Source organism: Grampus griseus (genome assembly GCF_964374135.1).
Source record: "Grampus griseus genome assembly, chromosome: 2".
NCBI lineage: Eukaryota > Metazoa > Chordata > Mammalia > Artiodactyla > Delphinidae > Grampus > Grampus griseus.
The window spans coordinates 37167483-37189001 of NC_139018.1; the positions used below are offsets into that span (position 1 = coordinate 37167483).

General features: G+C 43.0%; 1 protein-coding gene across 7 annotated transcripts in view; it reads right to left on the bottom strand.

Annotated features, from left to right (window-relative positions):
- The window catches only part of MTHFD1 (methylenetetrahydrofolate dehydrogenase, cyclohydrolase and formyltetrahydrofolate synthetase 1), a 58579-nt gene extending 37842 nt beyond the window's left edge, over positions 1-20737 (bottom strand). For 2 of the 7 annotated variants that reach the window (XM_082649644.1, XM_082649642.1), the window contains exons 1-5: positions 19626-20518; positions 17409-17463; positions 8845-8929; positions 941-1000; positions 214-267 (exon numbers count right to left, since the gene is read on the bottom strand). In XM_082649644.1, coding sequence (XP_082505770.1) covers positions 214-267; positions 941-1000; positions 8845-8929; positions 17409-17463; positions 19626-19641 — 270 coding nt within the window. In that variant the 5' untranslated portion in view covers positions 19642-20518. Of the gene's footprint in view, positions 1-213; positions 268-940; positions 1001-8844; positions 8930-15981; positions 16386-17408; positions 17464-19625; positions 20519-20592 lie in introns of those variants that run through there. The other 5 variants (XM_082649648.1, XM_082649643.1, XM_082649646.1 and 2 more) reach the window with 4 other exon arrangements.
- Positions 20738-21519: the final 782 nt, after the last annotated feature.

The window sequence follows — 21519 nt, forward strand, 5'->3', positions numbered from 1 at the left end:
ATCACACTGTGAGTACCAAACATTCATACCTAGCACTGCCCCATTTACTCTGTGGGTATTTTCAAAGATTTCTGAAGGCTGAGTCTGTGAAGAAAGAATTACCTGGAGGTTTCATGTATGCTGAATGCATCAGCCCCTAAAGTTGCACTAAACTAAAACCAGAGAGGAAAGCATTTCAGCTGCCCTCTTAACAGTTGATTCTTAACAGCTCACCTCAGATTCTGTGGCCGTTCGCGGTAACTTAATGTGCGTGGCTTTGATCCCGATCTGCAAGAATGAACATTTAAAACAGGTGCATGGCAAAAGGACTTGAGACATGGGCCCATTTCTTCTACAGATGTGACTAAGACAAACCAGGAGGTGGCAGGCATCATTTCACCCTCATATATCCTGAAGAACAAGTCTCTCACTTTGACCCATCCATCGTTTACTTGTTAACTGTCACCACAGCACTTAAGCAGTTTTATGTCCACTATTCCTGCTCTTTGTTTTTTGTTTTGTTTTGTTTTTGCGGTATGCGGGCCTCTCACTGCTGTGGCCTCTCCCGCCGCGGAGCACAGGCTCCGGACGCGCAGGATCAGCGGCCATGGCTCACAGGCCCAGCCGCTCCGTGGCATGTGGGATCTTCCCGGACCGGGGCACGAACCCGTGTCCCCTGCATCGGCAGGCGGACTCTCAACCACTGTCCCACCAGGGAAGCCCTATTCCTGCTCTTTAGAAGCAAGCAGATCACTGATTAGAAAACATTCCAGGGCAAACCAGAGGCTGAAGCTCTGTCACCCATTTCTAACTTGCGAAATACATAAACTGAAGCATGCTGTGGGTGATAAAAGTTTTTGTGGGGGGAGCACAAAGGGGAAGGGGTGGCAGACAGGACCTGCGGAGGGGGAGGGGTAAGAGTGGAGGGCGGGGGCGTTGGCGCCGCTGTTCTGGGCTTTACCTCTTCAGCAGCCTTCAGCTTCACATTTATATAAAGATTAGAATCATCTCTGTTGCCGACCTAGAAAAATAAAGACATGCAAATCAGACGATTAGGGAAAGGCAAAGTGTATGGAAAAGCTTCTAAAATTTTAGTTTTGACAAAAGGAATATTTAATCACGAGACTCCTGTTAGGGTGGACCTAATCCTAGCTCTCACGGAAGAGACGCCCACGCCAGGCAAAGGGCAGTCTGCTGCCTCAAGACAGAGGAAGAAGCATGCAGAAGCCAAATCCCCTGCCCCACCATGCTAGGTCTCACTATGTTCCCTGTTTCTTTAATCACGGACATATTTAGTTTTCCACTGTAATCATTTATCTAAAATTTTCCTTTACAAATATTTTTCCACGTTTCGGTGGTTGACATTTGTCCTTTTCAAAGTTGAAACGTCCTCTCGGGGTGATATGCCACAATAAGTTTAGTTTCTCCCAAAACTGCAGAGGGAAAAACGGTACGTCCTTGACACCAAAGGTAACTGATGCATGGTTGCTTTAAACAGGACAACTGTGGAGAAAGAAGCTGGCCCTAGGAACAGAGTATCTCCAGGTCTGGTCACGCTGATGCAGTTACTGGAAGCTCCCCTCAGGCTCACAGAGCACGGCCTTACTCTTAGCTGCAGGTGTCCTTTATAGAGAAGTCTCAGTTTTGCCAGTGCTAATTTGAATTTCAAGAGCCAGATGAATGCGGTGAGGGGAATTTGATTTTTCTATGGGTTATTTGCACCTAAGTGCATTAGGTGCTTCCTGTGGGGCTTCCCTAGAATTTTAGTGCCTCTCATGTTTCATTTTTGTCATTTTATATATATGACCTTTGCCCCTATCATCCAACCTTCATTGATTCAGTTACCAGATTTAATACACTCTGGGATTTTTAGAACAAAGTAGGAAACAGAGTACTGTTTTTTCATTTTTATTAATATTGTAAACAAAGAATTTTGCCTGCCATTTCAGTTCTATAAGGATCAAGTCATTAGCCCCTTCAGTTGCTGACCTGCAAGTACACCCTGAAAGGAATTCAGGGTGCAGCATTCCATGTTTTGGAATATACGGGCCCCTTAGATAGTTCAAATGCATGTCTTAGGAAGAATTTCAATGACCCCAGATTCTTGCATCTTCCCACACATAGAAAAGCCCTAAAAGTATTAACTGAGGGGACTTCCCTGGTGGTGCAGTGGTTAAGAATCCACCTGCCAATGCAGGGGACATGGGTTTGAGCCCTGGTCTGGGAAGATTCCACATGCGGCAGAGCAGCTAAGCCCGTGAGCCACAACTACTGAGCCTGCGCTCTAGAGCCAGCGAGCCACAACTACTAAGCCCGTGTGCCACTACTGAAGCCCACACACCTAGAGCCCATGCTCCGCAACAAGAGAAGCCACTGCAATGAGAAGCCCGTGCACCGCAACGAAGAGTAGCCCCCGCTCACCACAACTAAAGAAAGCCCGCGTGCAGCAGCGAAGCCCGACACAGCCAAAATTTAAACAAATGAATAAATAAATTTATTTTTTTAAAGAAGTATTAACTGAGATAGCTGATCCTGTGACCAGCAGTAGCCTTTCACTGAGATCTTGACTGCCTGTATCTCCCAGCCCAAATTCACACACACACACATTATCTATATACTGGCTCCTCCCCTACCTCTTTGGAACAGTTTCTCTGAGCAATTAGAGACTGTCACTGTCTCCTAGGCTATAGCACTCAGTAAGACACTGAATAAATTCAACTCACAGCTCTCACGTGGTACGTTTTTTAAGTTGACAATATTTATAACTACAATTAGTTATTACGACTTAACTCGGAGATTAAATGGTTTTATCACTCACTGCCGGTTTTTTTTTTTTTATAAATTATAACTTGTCTGTTCTATACTTTATCTTCACCTCTCATGTAGCTAAATGCAACTGTAAGTCACTTTTCCAGGAATGGCGTGTGGGCATTTTCCTGAGTCTGTGTGCACCTGAAAATATTTCTCTGCTGTCTTTGCACTTGAAGGCACTGAGTTTGTTTGGCTGAGTTTGGAGTCATGACATTTTCCTTCAGAGTTGCTGTCTTTGGCATCTAGTGTGACAGAAGTCTGAAGTCTTTTGTTGTTGTTCCTTTATAGGTAACTTTTCTGTCTGAATGTTTCTGAAGGAATTTTTCTGAAACTCCAAAACTACCACCAGTTTTTTAACAGAAAGCTTAACAGTTATGAGCATATGTCAAAATCTTACTGTAATCCTAATGCAAAGAAAAAGACCTCTTAAGATCCAGTTCAAATATTCTCATCCAGGCATTTCATAGGGAAAAATGGTTATATAATCATTGATAGACTGGATGCAAAAAGAATGTTTAGTTGAAGAACAGTAGATTCTTGACTGACAGGCAAGTGGGTGGATGGCCTACTGGTTTCCCAGAACAAATCTTAATCCCATTATAGTTTATTAAAAAAAAATCACTTAAGCATTTTATCAGAAATACCAATTTCTTCCTTGAAGGACGTGAATTACATCATCCAAAAAACGTCCTATTGAGACAGAAAAGGAAGTGGGCAGGGCACAACCATTACAAGAATGACACAACCATTAAGAACAGGATACCACAAAAATTGGTTAGAACACATTAGGTCCAAGATGGCGGAAGAGTCTACTTCCAGTGGACCTTGAGCCTCATTATACACTCATTGTAATACATCAGCATATGCTAAATGACACACCCATGGGTGCCATGACAGTTCCGAGGCTGACCATAAAAGGCCCAATTCCTGGAAGTCCCTGCCCTTCCTCCAAAATACCTGGACTAATCCTCCCACGTGTTAGCCTATGAAATTACCCAGCCCATAAAAACTAGCCACCCCCACACCACGGAACCACTCTCTCCTTTTAAGATGGCCTACGCTGTCTATGGAACGTGTATCTCTCTAAATAAACTTGCTTTCACTTCACTATGGCTCACTCTTGAATTCTTTCCTATGCAAGGCCAAGGACCCTCACCTGGCGGCCTGTCTGAGGGACTCACCCGAGACCTGGGATATGACCATCCTCTTGTGCCCCATTTTTCCTACAACACTATCGTAGAACAAGTTAGGGATTTTTTTTTTTTTTTTTACACCAGGAATCTACAAACTGTTTCTGTAAAGGGCCAGGCAGCACATATTTTAGGTTTTTCAGGCCACATACTCTGTCATACCTTCTTTTTTAACCATTTACAACCTGAGCAGTTTTGGACATGGGCCACAGTTTACCAATCCCTGTTTTACACCATAAAATATCTTGGGCATTGGTCTACTGATTAATTTTTCTTCTGCTCCAGGAGCCTTTTGTAAACATTCAGTCCAATTGAGTTTATTTTTTTTTGTTTTGTCCATGTCTTTTGTGAGGACTGAATAATTTACTATCTATAAAGCGCTTTAGGGTTTCCCTGGTGGTGCAGTGGTTAAGAATCTGCCCGCCAATGCCCGCAAGCCACAACTACTGAGCCTGTGCTCTGCAACAAGAGAAGCCACCGCAATCGCACACCGCCAAGGAAGAGTAGCCCCTGCTCGCTGCAACTAGAGAAAAGCCCATGCGCAGCAACGAAGACCCAACACAGCCAAAAATAAAATAAATAAATTTATAAAAAGCACTTTAAATAATACCTGGTTGGAAGCAAATGTTATTATATTATTAGTAACTATTTTATGGAAATACAGCCTCATTTGTATCTCTCTTTTTTTAAAAAATTTTTATTCATTTTTGGGCTGCGTTGGGTCTTCGTTGTGGTGCATGGGCTTCTCATTGTGGTGGCTTCTCTTGTTGCAGAGCATGGGCTCTAGGTGTGTGGGCTTCAATAGTTGTGGCTCGTGGGCTCCAGAGCACAGGCTCAGTAGTTGTGGCACACAGGCTTAGTTGCTCCGCAGCATGTGGGATCTTCCCAGTCCAGGGCTCAAACCCATGTTCCCTGCATTAGCAGGCGGATTCTTAACCACTGCGCCACCAGGGAAGTCCATCATTTGTATCTCTTGTGATGAAAAGCCAAGTCTTAATTTCCATTAAATATTTAACTATTTGTAAGTTATCAGTCCGCTGTTTTAAAAGAAATTCCAACTTGTAGGTATATATGCCTGGACCAGATCCTGAATATCCTTAATACAATGCTAATGAATTAGAAAAACGAATGGGAAAAGCAAATTGATTTTGGAGACAGATAGAGCTGGGTTCGTATCCAGACTCAGTACCTTCATGTCTGTGGCTTTGGGCAAGCCACCCAAGATCTCTGACCACCAGTTACTGTTACTGAACACAAGTTAGGGTGCTCCAGGCACAGTGAGGCCAAACAAACTGAAATGTCGGAGTTTGGAGCAAAGAAAGGTTTATTGCAGGGCCAAGCAAGGAGAATGGGTGGCTTGTACTCTAAAACCCCAAACTCCCTGATGGTTTTGAGGGAAATGCTTTTATAGGCAAAATTTGGGTTGAGGGCTACAGGGTATATGACTTTCTTTTGATTGGTTGATGGTGAGGTAACAGGGCTGTATTCCAGGAATCTTATGCTCAGCCTGTAGTTGCCATCCTCCACCTGGGGGTCTCAGTTCTGCAGAAGAACTCAAAAGATATTGTTATGTATATTCCCTGAGGAGGAACTAGGACCCTGCCCCAAGGCTGTGCTACACCACTATTTCTAGACTGTTCCTCCCATGTTTCTGCATCCCCTCCCTTCCCTGATTAGCAACTGTTTGAATCTGTCCTATGGAACTCAGGGAAGGTCAAGGAGGCTGAATGAAGCCTATTTCCAACAAACAAGATATGGGGGACACAGGAAGGATTTGTACCAGGGAGGGTCCTGCTCGGTTTCATACAGCTCCCATCTTGCAGGGGTAGTATAAAAATCAGAACCACTAGTAATATATACAAATCATTTGAACTACAGCAGTCACTCTACATAAGCAGTACTGTTGTTCCCTCTGTAAAGGATGGGGAGAGTGGGTGTAGCTGGATGGATTGTGATCAGATTTGCATTTTGACAAGGGCTACATTTGCAGTTAAAAGGACTGAAAGCATCCAGATCAGAAGCCTGTAAGCAGCTGACCAGTGGCCCAGAGGGAGGGAGCAGTAGAAATCAAAAGAAGGGACGATATCCCAAGAGCTTATGAGAGGCATTACCAATAGTACCTTAGTCCCTAAGGGGATGTAGAGAGCAGGGAGATGCCCAAAAGAGACGGCTCAGGTTTCTAGTTTGAGTGTGTGGGAAAATGGTGGTGCCTGTCACCAGGATGGAAAAAAAACAAGAGGTCTGAGGTGGCACAGATGTGATTACAACATAATCTGTGAGCCTTGCATCATAGAAAGATGTTGATTCTGGTGCTAAAGTACAAGATTAATATATTCTACCACTGTTTTATTGCAAGGACATAAGAGACAAGCTGCAGAACAGTGTTTATGTAACAAAAACACTTTGCAATCAATAAATTTAAAATAGGAGTTTGGAAGTCAATTTTTAAAAAGCAGGAAAAAAAAACCCCTCGATATTGCTACAAAAAGGTTTACAGAAACAGATTTCTTGTCTACGACATTTACTCATCCTACAACAAACAATTCACAAGAATAAGCCAAGAAATAACTGGTCCCACAAAAGTACCAAGTGGACACCCACAACATATACCTTCGATTCTTAGTAATTTGCAAAAATGGAAAATCCACCACAGCACAGGACATACCAGGCAGAACAACAGGCCTTCTGTGCTTTTCTTCTCAACTAAGGCCTCTCGGATGATGAATAGCAATGGGGGAAAATATTTAAGTACTATTCACTCTGAAATTCTTGATGAACATGGAACAGAAACTTAGCAAGGGATTAAATGATATACATGGAGACATACATACAGAGAGAAATGTGAAGTGAGGAAGCAGGTGTTTCTGAAGGGAATTTCAAATGCAAGCTATCAGTTTCCTGTCATCCCAATCAACCCTTCAAACATTCATTTGTACATCTGGCCATATGACACATATTTATTAAATACCTCCTGCCTATTTATTGAAGGCCTCTTACTGGATGAATCTGGAGCTCTTGAAAGAAACCTCAGATAGGAAGTATTCTCCCATGTAGCTATGGGACTGGGGGAGCTCGCTTAGGGAAAAAATAAGGTAGAAAAGAAGTCTGAGGGCTGAGCGTTGAGGTATTCGAGTGGTCTAGGTATCAGGAAGGTATCAGGAACAACAAGCAAAAAAGATTAGAGAAGGAGTGATGTCCTAGAAGCCAAGAGCCTAGAACCAGAAGAGATCCAGGTTTACAAGTTCCTGACCTACAGCTGATATCTGGGGTCAGATAAAACTGCGTAAGGCAATGGTTCCCAAAGTGCGGTTCACACACTTTTGCCGGAACCCCAACACCCTTTCAGAAGATTTGCGAGTGCCATAATACTATGATGTCATTTGCCTTTTTCACTGTATTGACATCTGTATTGAGGCTGCACAAGTTCGACTGTGTAAGACTGCTGATGACTTAGCACTAAATCAAGACAATGGCACCAACCTGTACTAGTCACACAGTCTCAGTAAAAAAAAAAGACACCAATTTCACTTAGAAGTGCTCTTGATGAAGCAGTAAAAATTATTTTTATTAAACACTGACCCTTGAGTACATGTCTTTTTAATATTCTGCATAAAGAGTGGGGAAGCAATCACAAAGCACTTCTGCCACATACAGAAGTGGTTGTCACCAGGAAAGGCACTTGAGCGTTCTTGCCTTGCAAGCAGAGCTAGCAGATTTTTACATGGAACACCATCTTTCCTTAAAAGAACAACTGACAAATAATGATTATTTGAGCTTGAATATTTGGCAAATATTTTCTCAAAATTGGATAAAGTGAGCCTGCTACTTCAAGGAAAATAAGTAATAGTATTAATTACCAATGACAAAATTTGAGCTTTCAAGCAAAAATTGGTATTTACGTACTCCTGTGAGCTTGACAACTTCTCAACACTTAAAGACTTTTCTGATAAGTTTGTTGGTGATATTAATGATTATGATTTTTAAATATTGCATAATGAAACGTGTTAACATTTGGAAGACCTGCACAATTCAGTGAACCATTATTTCCCAAATGGGGAATGAAGGACATAACAAAACCAGACACAGGTAAATAGCCATTCAAACTGCAACATGAAACAAGATTTTGATTTAACAAAGTATGAAAGTTCACTGATAACAGTTTCAGAGTCCACACTGCAACTACCTTTTAAAAACTTTACTTACTGAGTCCTTATAGTATTAAAGAAAAATATCCACAACTATCTGGGAAGACTATTAAAAGAACTCTTCCTTTTACAACCATACATCTGTATAAGGTCAGATGTTCTCCATATATTTCAATCAAACCAGCATAGCAAGAGACTGAATATAGAAGTAGATGGGAATCCAGCTGTCTTCGATTAAGCCAGACAGTACAGGGTTTTGCAAAAATGTAAAACAATGCCCCTCTTCTCACTCAATTTTGTTTCTAAAAGTTACTTTGTCATAAAAATGTTACTTATGCTAACACACAGTGAGCTTACTCTTGGCATTTTAAAATATACAAATGTCTTTAAAACTCTTAGTTTTAATTTCTAAATAGTATATATCAATGGATAAATCCATATAAACGAAAGTTTACGGGTGTAAAGCGGTCCTAAGACCAAAGGTCAAGAGATACTGGATTAGGGAAAGGTACCCACAGAGAACAGCAAAGGGCCAGGACAGGCCAACACATAGAAGTTGAGCTGAAGAGGAGGAGCCTGCAAAGAGACACTGAAAAGGTCTGAGGTTTCACAGAAGCCAAAAAAAAAGAGGAAGCGCTTTGATGTGCCTGTTGTCTTAAATGCTATCGAGAGATTGAGAAAGGAAGAAAGATATTAGTAGAAATACACTATCACAATACCTGTAAAATTGCCAGACCTGGTGTGAAACCAGGTGCTTGCTCCTTCATCTGAATGACTTGGTTCTTCAGTCTCTCCCTTATTTGCCTAGAGAAACAGGAAAAAATTGGAGTTAACATTTAATGTTTCAAGCCACAAATAAGCAATGTGTATTACTGGACGTATTTCTCTTTTAAATTAAAAACACCTTAATTAACAGACATTATCTGATATAATATGTACCCTGTACCACCCATCAATTTTCCAGGCCTCAAGTAGACATGGAACTTTTCTAACTCTTATTGACACTGACTGGGCCATGGGGTATGGGCCAGTTTAAAACATACTAGTTGAATATATAAAATAGACAATCAACAAGGACCTACTGTATAATACAGGGAACTCTACTCAATATTCTGTAATAACCTAAATGGGAAAAGAATCTGAAGAATAGATACACGTATATGTATAACTGAATCACTCTGCTGTACACCTGAAACTGAAACATTGTAAATCAATTAACTCCAATATAATATTAAAAATAATTTAAAAAAATACTAGTTGATGCCATTCAAAATCATACAGTGAACAAATAAAAACTTGGACCAGCACTTCTGGAAGGCTGCTAATCCTCATCTTTTTCAGCCTTTCCACTCTTCAGGTGCTGTAGCAAAAACGTTTGCGGGAAAGAACTCAAGCTCACACCTTCTGCTCAACCTACCCTACCTAGTAAGATGATCACAGGGTATCCACATAAGGCTGAATGATAAATCAATGAATCCCACTCTGAATTCAATATGAATTTACAAATTATATCCTAATTCACAAAAGAATTTTCCTTACTCAAGGTTGAAAGTATAACCTCTTGTGAAACAAAGATACATCAACTTACTAACACACAACTCTCAACAATACAATAAGACATCAATTAATTATATTACATCTATAAGTAAACATTCAAAGTAGTCCAACCTTGTCCAGTTACGATACAGTTATTAACTTGAACAGGATCTGTCTCTCCTGAAGAACCAGTTTTGTCATTTATCTTTTTTCATCCTAACCACACTTGACAAACAAATATACCCGGACATTAGCAAGCATCTCTTCCCTCATCCTAATTTGGTTACTCCCTTCCCCAGTTCTCCACACTTGACAAATATCTGGCATAAAAAGGCACAGGAGTCACAAAAACAGATTATGTGTATTAGCCTAGTAAACGGTAAGAATGTTGAACGATACAAGAAGTCATACCGAAGACTTCAAAATCTTCTAAGCTAATAGACTTGTTTTTTCAAATCAGTATTCTATAAATCGTATCGTTCAAAAGAAGTATTAATGGACTGTTGGATTTCCTTTTACTGGGCTCTGACCTGAACAGAGGCCACAATTCTGCCCTGACACAAGATAACAGGAGATACTATAGCTGCCAAGTTTTCCCTAGGCTGCCACTGAAACTCCCCAGCAGTTCCAGCCACAGCTGTTTCTCCTGCATGATGATCAAAAGTGCTGCCCGGGGAGCTGCAGAAGGTCTGTCTCTCCCAGGGGCCAAGTTTCCAGACTCCACTCTCTCCTCTCCCCTTCCTTCCCCCAACCACTGTATGATCACAAAGTGCTAAGCAAAGGTTTCCACTGCTTCTCCTTAACCCTCTAGACCCAAACAAAACCCACGGTTTGGGGTGGGGGTGGGGGTAAAGAGCCCACCATTCCTGGCACAATGTGAAACAGTAAGGAGACAGAACAGTGAGAAGAACTGAACACGTCTGAGACTCTCAATAACCCTCTGAAGTACGTGAGGGAGAAAAAGCTTTCTTATCCCTGCTCACAGATGTAGACACAGGCTCTAAGCAGTCAGGTCGGGTGGCTTTCCCAGGGCCAATTTACAGAAAGAACAGCAAGTGCAAAGGCTCTGAGTGGGTAATTGAGGCCCAAGGGGAAGCAGTAATCAAATGAGGTTTACAGTCATTTATTTGAAATGTGATGGGAAGCCATTAGAGGGTTTTCAACAGGGCTGACATGATTGGACTTACATTTTTTTTAAAATAGATCTTTATTGGAGTATAATTGCTTCACAATACTGTGTTAGTTTCTGTTGCGCAACAAAGCGAATCAGCCATATGCATACACATGTCCCCACATCCCCTCCCTCTTGAGCCTCCCTCCCACCCTCCCTATCCCACCCCTCTAGGTCATCGCAAAGCACCGAGCCGATCTCCCCGTGCTATGCTGCTGCTGCCCACCACCCATGTATTTCACATTTGGTACTGTATGTATGTCGATGCTACTCTCACTTCACCCCAGCTTCACCCTCCCACCCCATGTCCTCAAGTCCATTCTCTACGTCTACCTCTTTATTCCTGCCCTGCAACTAGGTTCATCAGCACCAAGAATATGGAACACTTCATGAATTTGCATGTCATCCTTGCACAGGGGCCATGCTAATCTTCTCTGTATCGTTCCAATTTTAGTATATGTGCTGCCAAAGTGAGCCCTGGACTTACATTTTTAAAGGATTATTCTGGCTGCTGAATTGGGAACAGACCCGAGAGGGAATGGTGAGAATCAGGGACAGCAGCAAGAAGTCACTGCAATTGCAAAATCCAGGCCAGAGGTGATGGTGGCTTGGATTAAGGTATCAGTGGTAAGCTGGCAAGAAGCAGATGTATTCTAGATATACTAAACATGAAACACAGAGGAAATGCCAGGGCTACAGATGACTCTCAGGTTTTGGGGTGTGTGAAATGGAGCTGGGAAGACGGACAACTACAAATACTTTAAGAACAGAGCAGACTTCATACTGATACAGTGAATTTATTTACCAAATCTTATAAGGATTGTAGAATAAGTAAGCATTTGAGACCCAAGGAAGGAATCTAGGGACAAATAAAAATAATACTTACACCCAGCAGGTAGCAAGCTACAGGAACTCAGTACTACAAGGTGGTATAGGTGGAAAATGTTGTTTCAGCCCAGTAGGTTAAGAGCAAAGAACAAAATGTTCTGTATTTTCTATGCTATAATTTAAATGGGTCTAAGTATGCATTTTTTTCCCCTAAAAAAGATTATAGCTTGAGATCAGTTATACTGACTCCCTTAAACTTTTTCTAAGAAGCAGGACTGTTTTAAAAGTTGCATTAGCAGGGATATTCTTCCAACTACAAAGATTTGTTTAAAAGCTAACACTTGGGCCTCTGAGACATGACCAGAATAGCAATGAGACATTTTTAAGTCTCATTTTAAGCCACAATCAGCAAGAACTAGACAGCCCAGAACACTAAAGCAACCAGTGGAAAATTTTCTGCCCTGGTGAGGAAAAAAGAAAAAAAATCAAGACAATTGTAATTACGTCTCTGTTAAGTCCCTTAAAATTTTTTTCCTGCCCGGTTTTCTTGGTTGGCCACTAACTGAAGCACCTTAAAACAAAAAGTGGAATAACAAAAGCCAAGTGTCAGGTGTGTCTGAAGTTGAAGAAACTACAGAAGAAGAACATGGAGAGAAAAATTAATACTCCCTCCCTCGTCTATGTTTATTTTAGGGTCATAGAGCTGTGATGAATTAAATGGTGGGAACCCCTTTAATTTTTATAGCTCATTTCCAGAAAGTATAAATGCTATAATGGAACAACTTTCGAATCACTGAAACCTCCTAAATAAACAGAAACTTCCTTGAATTGCAGATGCCTCCCATTTCTATCCTCGGCCCCATGAGTTATACCATCCTGGTAAAGATTCTGGGGGCAAAGTGAGGCAGAAGTGGGCATGTGGAGAAACACCCCTGATCCCTGAATAGAACTACACATGCCAGTCACACCATCTTCCATCAACATTCTCTAAAATCTAAGGGAAGACATATCTCAATCTTGATGTAGGAGAAATCAGTACAAGAGTGCCAATGAAGGTAGCAGGACCAAGTAGCAGTAAACCATTGAAGTCTCTCTGGTCCTGATGGACAGATACTAGTAAAATAGTCATAGCTAATTAAACATGAACAGACACAGATGCAGTTTTAACTAAGTTGCTACTGGTATCTAGTGGGTAGAGGCTAGGGATACAATCACATATCCTACAATGCACGGGACAAAGAACAACAAAGAATTGTCCAGCCCAAATGTTAATAGTGCCCAAGGATGAGAAACCCTGCTACTGGCCAATAAAATGCAATGTTTGCGGTTATCTTTTCTAAGGTGCAAAAATCACAGTGGAAATCATTTATAGTTCAACCTGTCAAAATTTGTTTGAATCTCTATGGATAAGAGTTATTTGCGTGACTATCAGTTTTCTCCAAGTTGACTTCTCCCACATATAGTTGTCAAAGAGCCTAGTCAACAAAAGTCAAAGGTGTACATCCCTACAGAATCGCATCACCCTTGAAGAGTCCTAGTCAGAGCCTAGTATCTCTAACAGTCACCCAGATCTCTTGCCTCAAGTCTTGTACAATTATTCCTCAAAAAGTCCACTATAAATTCCAACTCATTCTGTTTTACATAATGGCCTATTTTCAAATTTTGGACATTTTATGATTGAGAAAAAAAAAGTATTGCTAAAATAAAATGTAACAAGGACATTTCAACAGAAGCTACAGGTAGGAAAAGGAGGCAGTAATGGGTATTTAGCTACATGGCTAAGAAATCTACATGACGGGAAAAAAGTTGCCCAGTCAACAAACACTGAAATGTAGCACAGGCTTAGAGGAATTTGCAAGTGATCTTCAAAAGGTCCACAGAGGGGACTTCCCTGGTGGCGCAGTGGTTAAGAATCCGCCTGCCAATGCGGGGGACATGGGTTCGAGCCCTGGTCCAGGAAGATCCCACATGCCGCGGAGCAACTAAGCCCGTGTGCCACAACTACTGAGCCTGTGCTTTAGAGCCCGCGTGCCACAACTGCTGAGGTGCGCACGCCTAGAGCCTGTGCTCCCCAACAAGAGAAGCCACTGCAATGAGAGGCCAGCGCACGGCAACGAAGAGTAGCCCCCGCTCACTGCAACTAGAGAAAGCCCGCGCACAGCAACGAAGACCCAATGCAGCCAATAAATAAATTAATTAAAAAAAAAAAAAGGTCCACAGAATAGGCCTTTAAGTAACTAATCAGAGAAAAATCAAGAACATTCATCTTCAACATGCAGGGCTATTCTAAACAAGGACAGACATTTCTCACCCTCCCCCACCCCCACAAGGAGACTGTTGTTATAAGATTTTACAATGCAGTACAACACAAATGTCTGATTTCATCTGCTTTATTTTCATTTTGTTCATTTGCTGTTTTATGTTTCATTACAACTGTTACACTGCTAAAAAATTCTTCAAATTTTCTGAAAAACTTAACATGTAGTTCCTTGTAAAAAGAATTGAGGCCACCTAGTGTTCCAAGAAAGGCATATATTTCAAATTCCTAGTTAGTTAAGTCAAATTAAAAGATTAGGGCTTCCCTGGTGGCGCAGTGGTTGGGAGTCCACCTGCCGATGCTGGGGACACGGGTTCGTGCCCCGGTCCGGGAGGATCCCACATGCCGCGGAGCGGCTGGGCCCATAAGCCATGGCCACTGAGCCAGCACATCCGGAGCCTGTGCTCCGCAGCGAGAGAGGCCACGACAGTGAGAGGCCCACATAACGCAAAAAAAAAAAAAAAAAAAAGATTAAATTACGTCCTTGTTGAAGAACATATTTGCAAATGATGCAACCAACAAGGGCTTAATTTCCAAAATATATAAACAACTCACATAACTCAATAAAAAACAAGCAACCCAATCAAAAAAACGGTCAGAAGATCTAAACAGACATTTCTCCAAAGAAGACATACAGATGACCAACAGGCACATGAAAAGATGCTCAACATGATTAATTAGAGAAATGCAAATCAAACCTACAATGAGGTACCACCTCACACTAGTCAGAATAGTCATCATCAAAAAATCTACAAACAATAAGTGCTGGAGAGGGTGTGGAGAAAAGGGAACCCTCTTGCACTATTGGTGGGAATGTAAATTGGTGCAGCCACTATGGAAAACAGCATGGAGGTTCCTCAAAAAACTAAAAATAGAGTTGCCAAATGATCCAGCAATCCCACTCCTGGGCATATATCTGGACAAAACTATAATTCAAAAAGATACATGCACCCTTATGTTCATAGCAGCACTATTCACAATAGCAACACATCCAATAGCCTGGCTGGGTGGCCAGCAGAAGGTCCCACTCTCAGGAACTCTCACTTGCTCTCCTGCACAGGCTCCCAGAGTGAAGCCAGCTTTGACAGTCAAGGTTCCATGGACCTTCAGAAAGGCCCACACTTTGGAGCTCATTACAGGCAAATCGTTTTAAGCACAAAAAGGCCTTCAGGTACTTTGTCTACAGGACAAAATGAAAAGCTTATCAACTTCACTGTGGTGAGCAAACTCTTTTTACAGAAAATAGTTCTTCTAACCCTGTAGCTAAACATATAGTCATGGTTCCATTTTTATCTTTGAACAATAGGATACATTCTAATTTTAAGGCTCAAGATAATAAGCCAGCTGCCGCAGATAAAGCTTGGATAAACACAAACATCACTTGCTTATTCAGCAGGTACTCTCTAAGTACCAATTTATTACAACTTAACTATGTGCCAGAGACTGCTCTAAATGCTTTACAAGTCATGACTCATTCAATTTTAACAACCTTGTGAATTAGGTGGCCAACATATAGATGAGGAAGCTAAGGCACAAGTAGGTAAACTAAGTCACCCCCTGATTCTGGAGGAGGGAGCAGCACTGTGACTAGCTCTGGGGATACCACCCACAGGGAGCTGTGTTACAAACACACCAGCCCGCTCTGCTCAACCCACAACTCAGAGCACCTTCTCTCAGTGGCCTGACAAGTGGCAAACCATCTGTCTCTTCAGTCTTTCTAAAAGACTTAATCAAGAAAAATGCCACCCATGGAGGGAGCAGGCTCAACTATAGCAAACAAACAGAAGGAAAGGTCAAACAAATCACATAACACTTAGCAGGCCCCACTCTGAAAAGCACACGTATATAAGAATTGTGGTTTCTGGTTTAAAAGCCAAATCAGGGCAGTTCTTCTGACACTATTTTCTACCCCTGCCTTTGTATAATCTCTTTAGGAGGTCCTCCCTTAAGCCAGGGTAGGCTCTCACCACCATCGGTGCTCTTTCCCTCAGCCCTTCTACTCACCTTCAGCTTCTCGGAGGCCATCACTGCTGACCCCAAAGCAGTCATTTAATAACTGGTGAGGTCAAAGGTCCATGGCACAGGCTGTGTTTTTGGTCAGGAACCCTCTTACATTGGCAGGCTCACGGCCCCGCCTCCTTCAAATCTTCGCCCAGAAGTTCCTTTCACAATGAGTATGAGCTTAATTCCCATATTCAAAATTATAACCCCCATGCCTCAGAAATCTGTCCCTCTTCCCTGCTCTGGTTTTCTCTTTGGCATTTCTCACTACCTTACATTCTGTTTTACCAATTTTACCATCTGTCTCTACGTATCAGGACAAGAGACTCCACGAGGGTAGGGATGTGGGCTGTTTTGTTGACTGTTATAGTCTCGTGGCTTTGAAGAGTGCCCGGCATATAGGAGGCACACAGATATTTATTAAGTGAATAAATATCCAAAAACAGATATTTGTCCCTAACCCTCAGATCTCCCCCAATTTTCAAATCCAGGCTATAACCTTGGAACTCCCCTAAGGAAGAAATGGAAGTGTTCCTTCCAAAGGGACACAATTGGCAACTAGATCCAGGTTTCCCATAGGCAGAGAAGGAATCTGGAATGATGAATTTTGTCCAGTCCTGGCTACCAGAAAGATATAAAGGGAGAATAAATAAAAGTAGAGAAAAGTCAGGGATGGCCTTCTCAGCAGAATGGGAAGCACGGCAAGAGGAAGACTGCTATAAAGAAAAAAAAATTAGTTTATGAAATTCCTTTTAGCAAAAGTAGTAAGTGCCTGACAAAGTAAGAAGCACCATGTACTGGGTTAAGACCTTGGTTCTAATTGAGCCTCTGCCATTAACCAGCCAAGTAACCTTTGGCCAAATCACAACACTTTTCTTGCCTCAACTATTTCCTCAGCTTGCAGGATAGGATGGGCAGTGAACTAGATTTTAGAGAAATTCTGACTGTGGAATTCTTGACTTGCCCCATCCTTCCTCCCTCAAGGAAGAAATTTTACAATTCATATACTACATCAGACAAGAAACTGCCCAGGGAGCTTGAAGGCTTGCAAATTGGTCCCCAGAGAGGCCCAACAGTGGTGGCAAACAACGAAGCTGACCTGCAAATCTGGGGAATGAGGGACCCTTCCCTTTGACTCCAGGATCCCTGGCTGCAATGCAAGAAGTTCACTTACCTTTCCTCTCAAGAGTGTCCCTGGCCTAGTAAAAGAGGAAGGTAGGGACACCCTGCCCAGACCTTCTACCTGCAGCCCAACCTGCTCAAGCTCTAAGAACCACCTTCTTGTTCAGGATTCCCCCAGGGCCATGGCCAAGGGTCAGCTGCCTGCTGCAGCCTCAGCATGGGGAGCTGAGGGACTGCACTACTTCATCAACCAAGCAGGCCGTCTCCCGTTCCAGAGCTCCTCTTCTCTGAGGAATTGTGAGCTCTACCTGCTCCTGGAGTCAAGCTCTCCATGAAGGTCAAGGTGCCAAGCTGTGGCAGCATCTGAAAGAGCCATTTTATAAGCACATTAAAGAAAAATCTTCGGTAAGCACAAAATCCTTAGTCTTGGTGCTTGTTTATGAATTGTGTTAGTAGGAACTAGTATCAATTAGTTCAATTGATTGCTCAACCACAGGGCACTGTAAAAGGTTAGCTATGTTACTTCTGAGCCAACAAGGGAGAGGAACAGTACCTGGAACAGTCATTTCCAGAGAATGCTTTCAGTACCTGCCACCAAATCACTGCCCTATTCCTCCTCATTGATGAAACTTGGACTTAAGCATTAAGGCTTTAGGGACTTCCCTGGTGGCACAGTGGTTGAGACTCTGTGGCCCCAATGCAGGAGGCCTGGGTTCAATCCCTGGTCAGGGAACTAGATGCCACATGCATGCCGCAACTAAGTTCGCATGCCACAGCTGAGGAGCCCGTGTGCCGCAACTAAGACCCAGCGCAACCAAGTAAATAAAAAAATAATATTAAAAAAAAAAGAGTTAAGGCTTTAGATACGTGGTTCTCAACCTTCAAGATGCATTAGAATCAAACAATGAGCTTTTAAAAGATTTTTAAAATATTGAGTCCAGTGGCTTATTGCTAGAAATTCCAATTAAATCAGTCTGTGTGGTACCAAGCATTGACGCTTCCTATGAATATAATTTAGTAAAACTACCTTGGAAAAGATTGGCAATTTCTACTTATATAAAACTGCTCATATATATGTCCTATTACTCCACAATTCTACTCTTAGGGATGTAACCAACAGAAAGGTATATATTATATGTTCCATGAAAAGACATATGAAAGAATGCTCATAGCACTATTCATAATCACCCAAAACTAGAAACCAAAATGTCCATGGATAAGCAAATAGTGGCATATTCACATAGAATACAAAACAGCCATGAGAGTAAATGAACTACAACTACCTGCAACATGAAATAATTTAAGAAACACAACATTGACTGAAAGAAGCCAGACACAGAAGACTTTATACTGTATGATGTCATTTATATAAAGTTCAAAACCAGGCAATACTAATCTGCAGTGTTGGAAGTCAGGATAGTGATTACCTTTGTTGGGGATGGTGATGGGATGGGAGTGAGAGAGGGGCTTCTGGAATGCCAACAATGTCATTTCTTACTGGGTGCTACTCAAGTTCAGTAATGAAAAACTCATTGAGCTCTACACTGACGACAGTTGCACTTTTCTGTATGTATTCATATGTAAATAAAAAGAAATATCAAAAACAAAAAGCTCCCAAGGTGATTTTAATCTGTAGCTAATGTTGAGAACCATTGAAATAGATCTCAAGGCCAGACTTCCCTGGTGGTCCAGTGGCTAAGACTCCACGTTCCCAATGCAGGGGACCTGGGTTCGATCCCTGGTCAGGCAACTAGATCCCACATGCTGCAACTAAAGATCCTGCATGCCGCAACGAAGACCCCGCAGGTGGCAATGAAGATCCTGGCGCAGCCAAATAAATAAATAAATATTTTTTTTAAAAAAACGGAATGAATCTAAGCAACTATCACTGTCAAAGAGATAATGAATCAATCATCTCTGTATACATTAACTAATTACTAATCTTTAACAGCTAACTTGTACTGAACACTTATTATGTACCAGGAACAATTCTAAATGCTCTTCAGTTAGGAACTCATTTAATTCTCCTAACAATTCAATGGCCTAGATATTATCTTTATTTTACATTTGAGAATATTTTGGCACAGAGGATAGCTAATTTGCTTAATGCCACAAAACTAGTAAGGAGTGAAAGAAGGTTTCTAGGTGTTTTGGATATAGACACAAATAAGACAATGCATGTATTTGCCCTTATGGAGCTTACAAGTATATTTAACTTGCTCCCCACTCAACCAAAACATATCCAGTAAGCACCTATTCTCAGTAGCCTGCCAAGAAGCAAACCTAAACTATCTCTTCACAACCAGTCTTTCTAAAAAGAAGATTTTACCAAGAAAAGCCACTGATTAAGTGACTGGGTTTGAAATATAAGCAAACAAAAAACGAAGGTCAAGCACAAACAATGCAGTTTAGCAAACCACATGCAGAAAAGCACTCAGATGTACGTATTGTGATTTCTAATGTAAACGTTTGGGGTTCCTCCTCACCAATGTGAAAGATTCACCATCATCTAATTTACATCTCACCTTCTTTGTCCACCATCTCTATCTTCCAGGAAACTCAAGGTGGGTTTCACTGCCAATGACTCTATAATTCACTAAAAAACCTCTGCTCACAAAATTAGGGCTTCATGGGGCAATCATTGTTGCCAGCTACAGTTGTTACCAAATAACTGGTGAGGTCCAAGGTCCCAAGAGCAACCTCCAGGTGGATCACACAAAATATATCCTTTCCCCTTCTACTTTCATCTTTCCCCACCAGTCACCTCCCAGACAAAAAACAGCCAGGTGTTACTCCCAGGGAATTAAGTCTGGCAATCATATACACTAGCGAAGCATTCAGACTTCCCATAGGGTAGAAATGGCAGAGGTCAAAAGGAATAGAAAATACCGTCAGGACTCAAGAGCCAAACTAGAAAGTAAATCTAGGACCAGGACACAGGAGATAGCTGTTAGAGGGGCATGAAATTGACGGAAAAAGAAAACGTTTAGTGGGTTCCACTTAGCAAATGATGACTCTGGTGCAGTGGGTAAAGCTATGGTCTGGAAGGAGACTCTCTGCCACTAATCAGCCTTGTAACCTTGTTACCTCACTAATCTCAGTCTCCTCACCTCCAAATTACAGGGCAAGGGAATTAACTGGATTTCTGAGTTCTGACTGGGATGCTGCAGACAACCCAAACTACTCTCTCGTCTGGCAGCTGCACTTCTGGGAGCACAGTCGTCGGGGTGAGTAAGAGGACTTGTCCCAGAAGCATAGGAGCCAGCGGGCACAGCCACCAGGCCCCTTTCTTTGGTTGTAGGGAACCGGACTTCAGGTGTGAAGGGCTCAGGACAATGTCCCCCCTCTCCACCCGGCTGGCCAGACTCTTAGGCTCCAAGTCTCCCTCCCGCAAAAAAAAAAAAAAAAAAAAAAGGGTCCTTAGGGACCTGCACACCCTGCTCACAGCCCTTGCCGGCAGCCCAACACGCCCTAACAACGACAGGTCCTTACGCAGAGATGACCTTCCCGTTCAGGATTTCCGCCGGCGCCATGACCTCTATATAAGTCCGCTGCCCACAGTGGACACCGACAAAATCGAGGCTCGACTCGCTGCACTGCGGCGCGGGATTGCCCAACACACGCGCTTAGCGACTGCCCAGGCCGACCCTGGTACTGCGCGTGCGCCCCCGGTCATGGATGCGCGCGTGCGCAGTCCAGACGGACGTAGGCCCCTTAGCGAAAAGCTGAAGAGTAGAGGGTCTGAAATGCCACGGGAAGATGAGGGAACTCTGTGGAAGGCTGGATGGAGGAAATAATTGGCTGGTGGAAGGACCCTTGCGAGAATGCGCCATCGTGTGGGCAGGGAAGCAGCTGAAGAGGGAATCACCCCCGATTCCAGCCTTTAGGTGGCGGGGCAGTGGGCGGAGCCAAGGGGCGGTCTCGCGGGAGACCAGTTTGGCGGGCGCCGGAGGCCTGCGTGGGCTGAGGGGGCGGGGCTTCTACTGGAGTGTTGTGCTCCGGCTCCCGCGTGGGGAGCTTAGGTGGGCCCAGGGCTGGCCGGCAGGGGGTATGCCTGCGGAGTGTGGGGCAGCGTCCGGCGTTCTCGCTCCCAGGCTCCGTCAGACTGGTGTCGAAACTGAATCGGACAGTCTGGGTGGCGCCTCTGACTGCTTTAAAAATGTCCTCAGGTGAAACTGATACTCCGCCATGGTTGAAACCCAGCCCGCTGTTTCAGGCCAGTGGAGCTGGAGCGCCGCGTGGCTACCTCAGGGTGTGGATAACCCCAAGTTGGCCAGTACGGGGAGGTCGTCAGCTTTGCGAGTCTAGATTTTGCCAGATTCCCCCACGCAGATCTGGGGTTGGAGAAAGGACGCGGGCCTTACATAAACTGGATGCCTAGTGACTGACAGGGGCAGGCACCCCTCCCTCTTGGAAGGC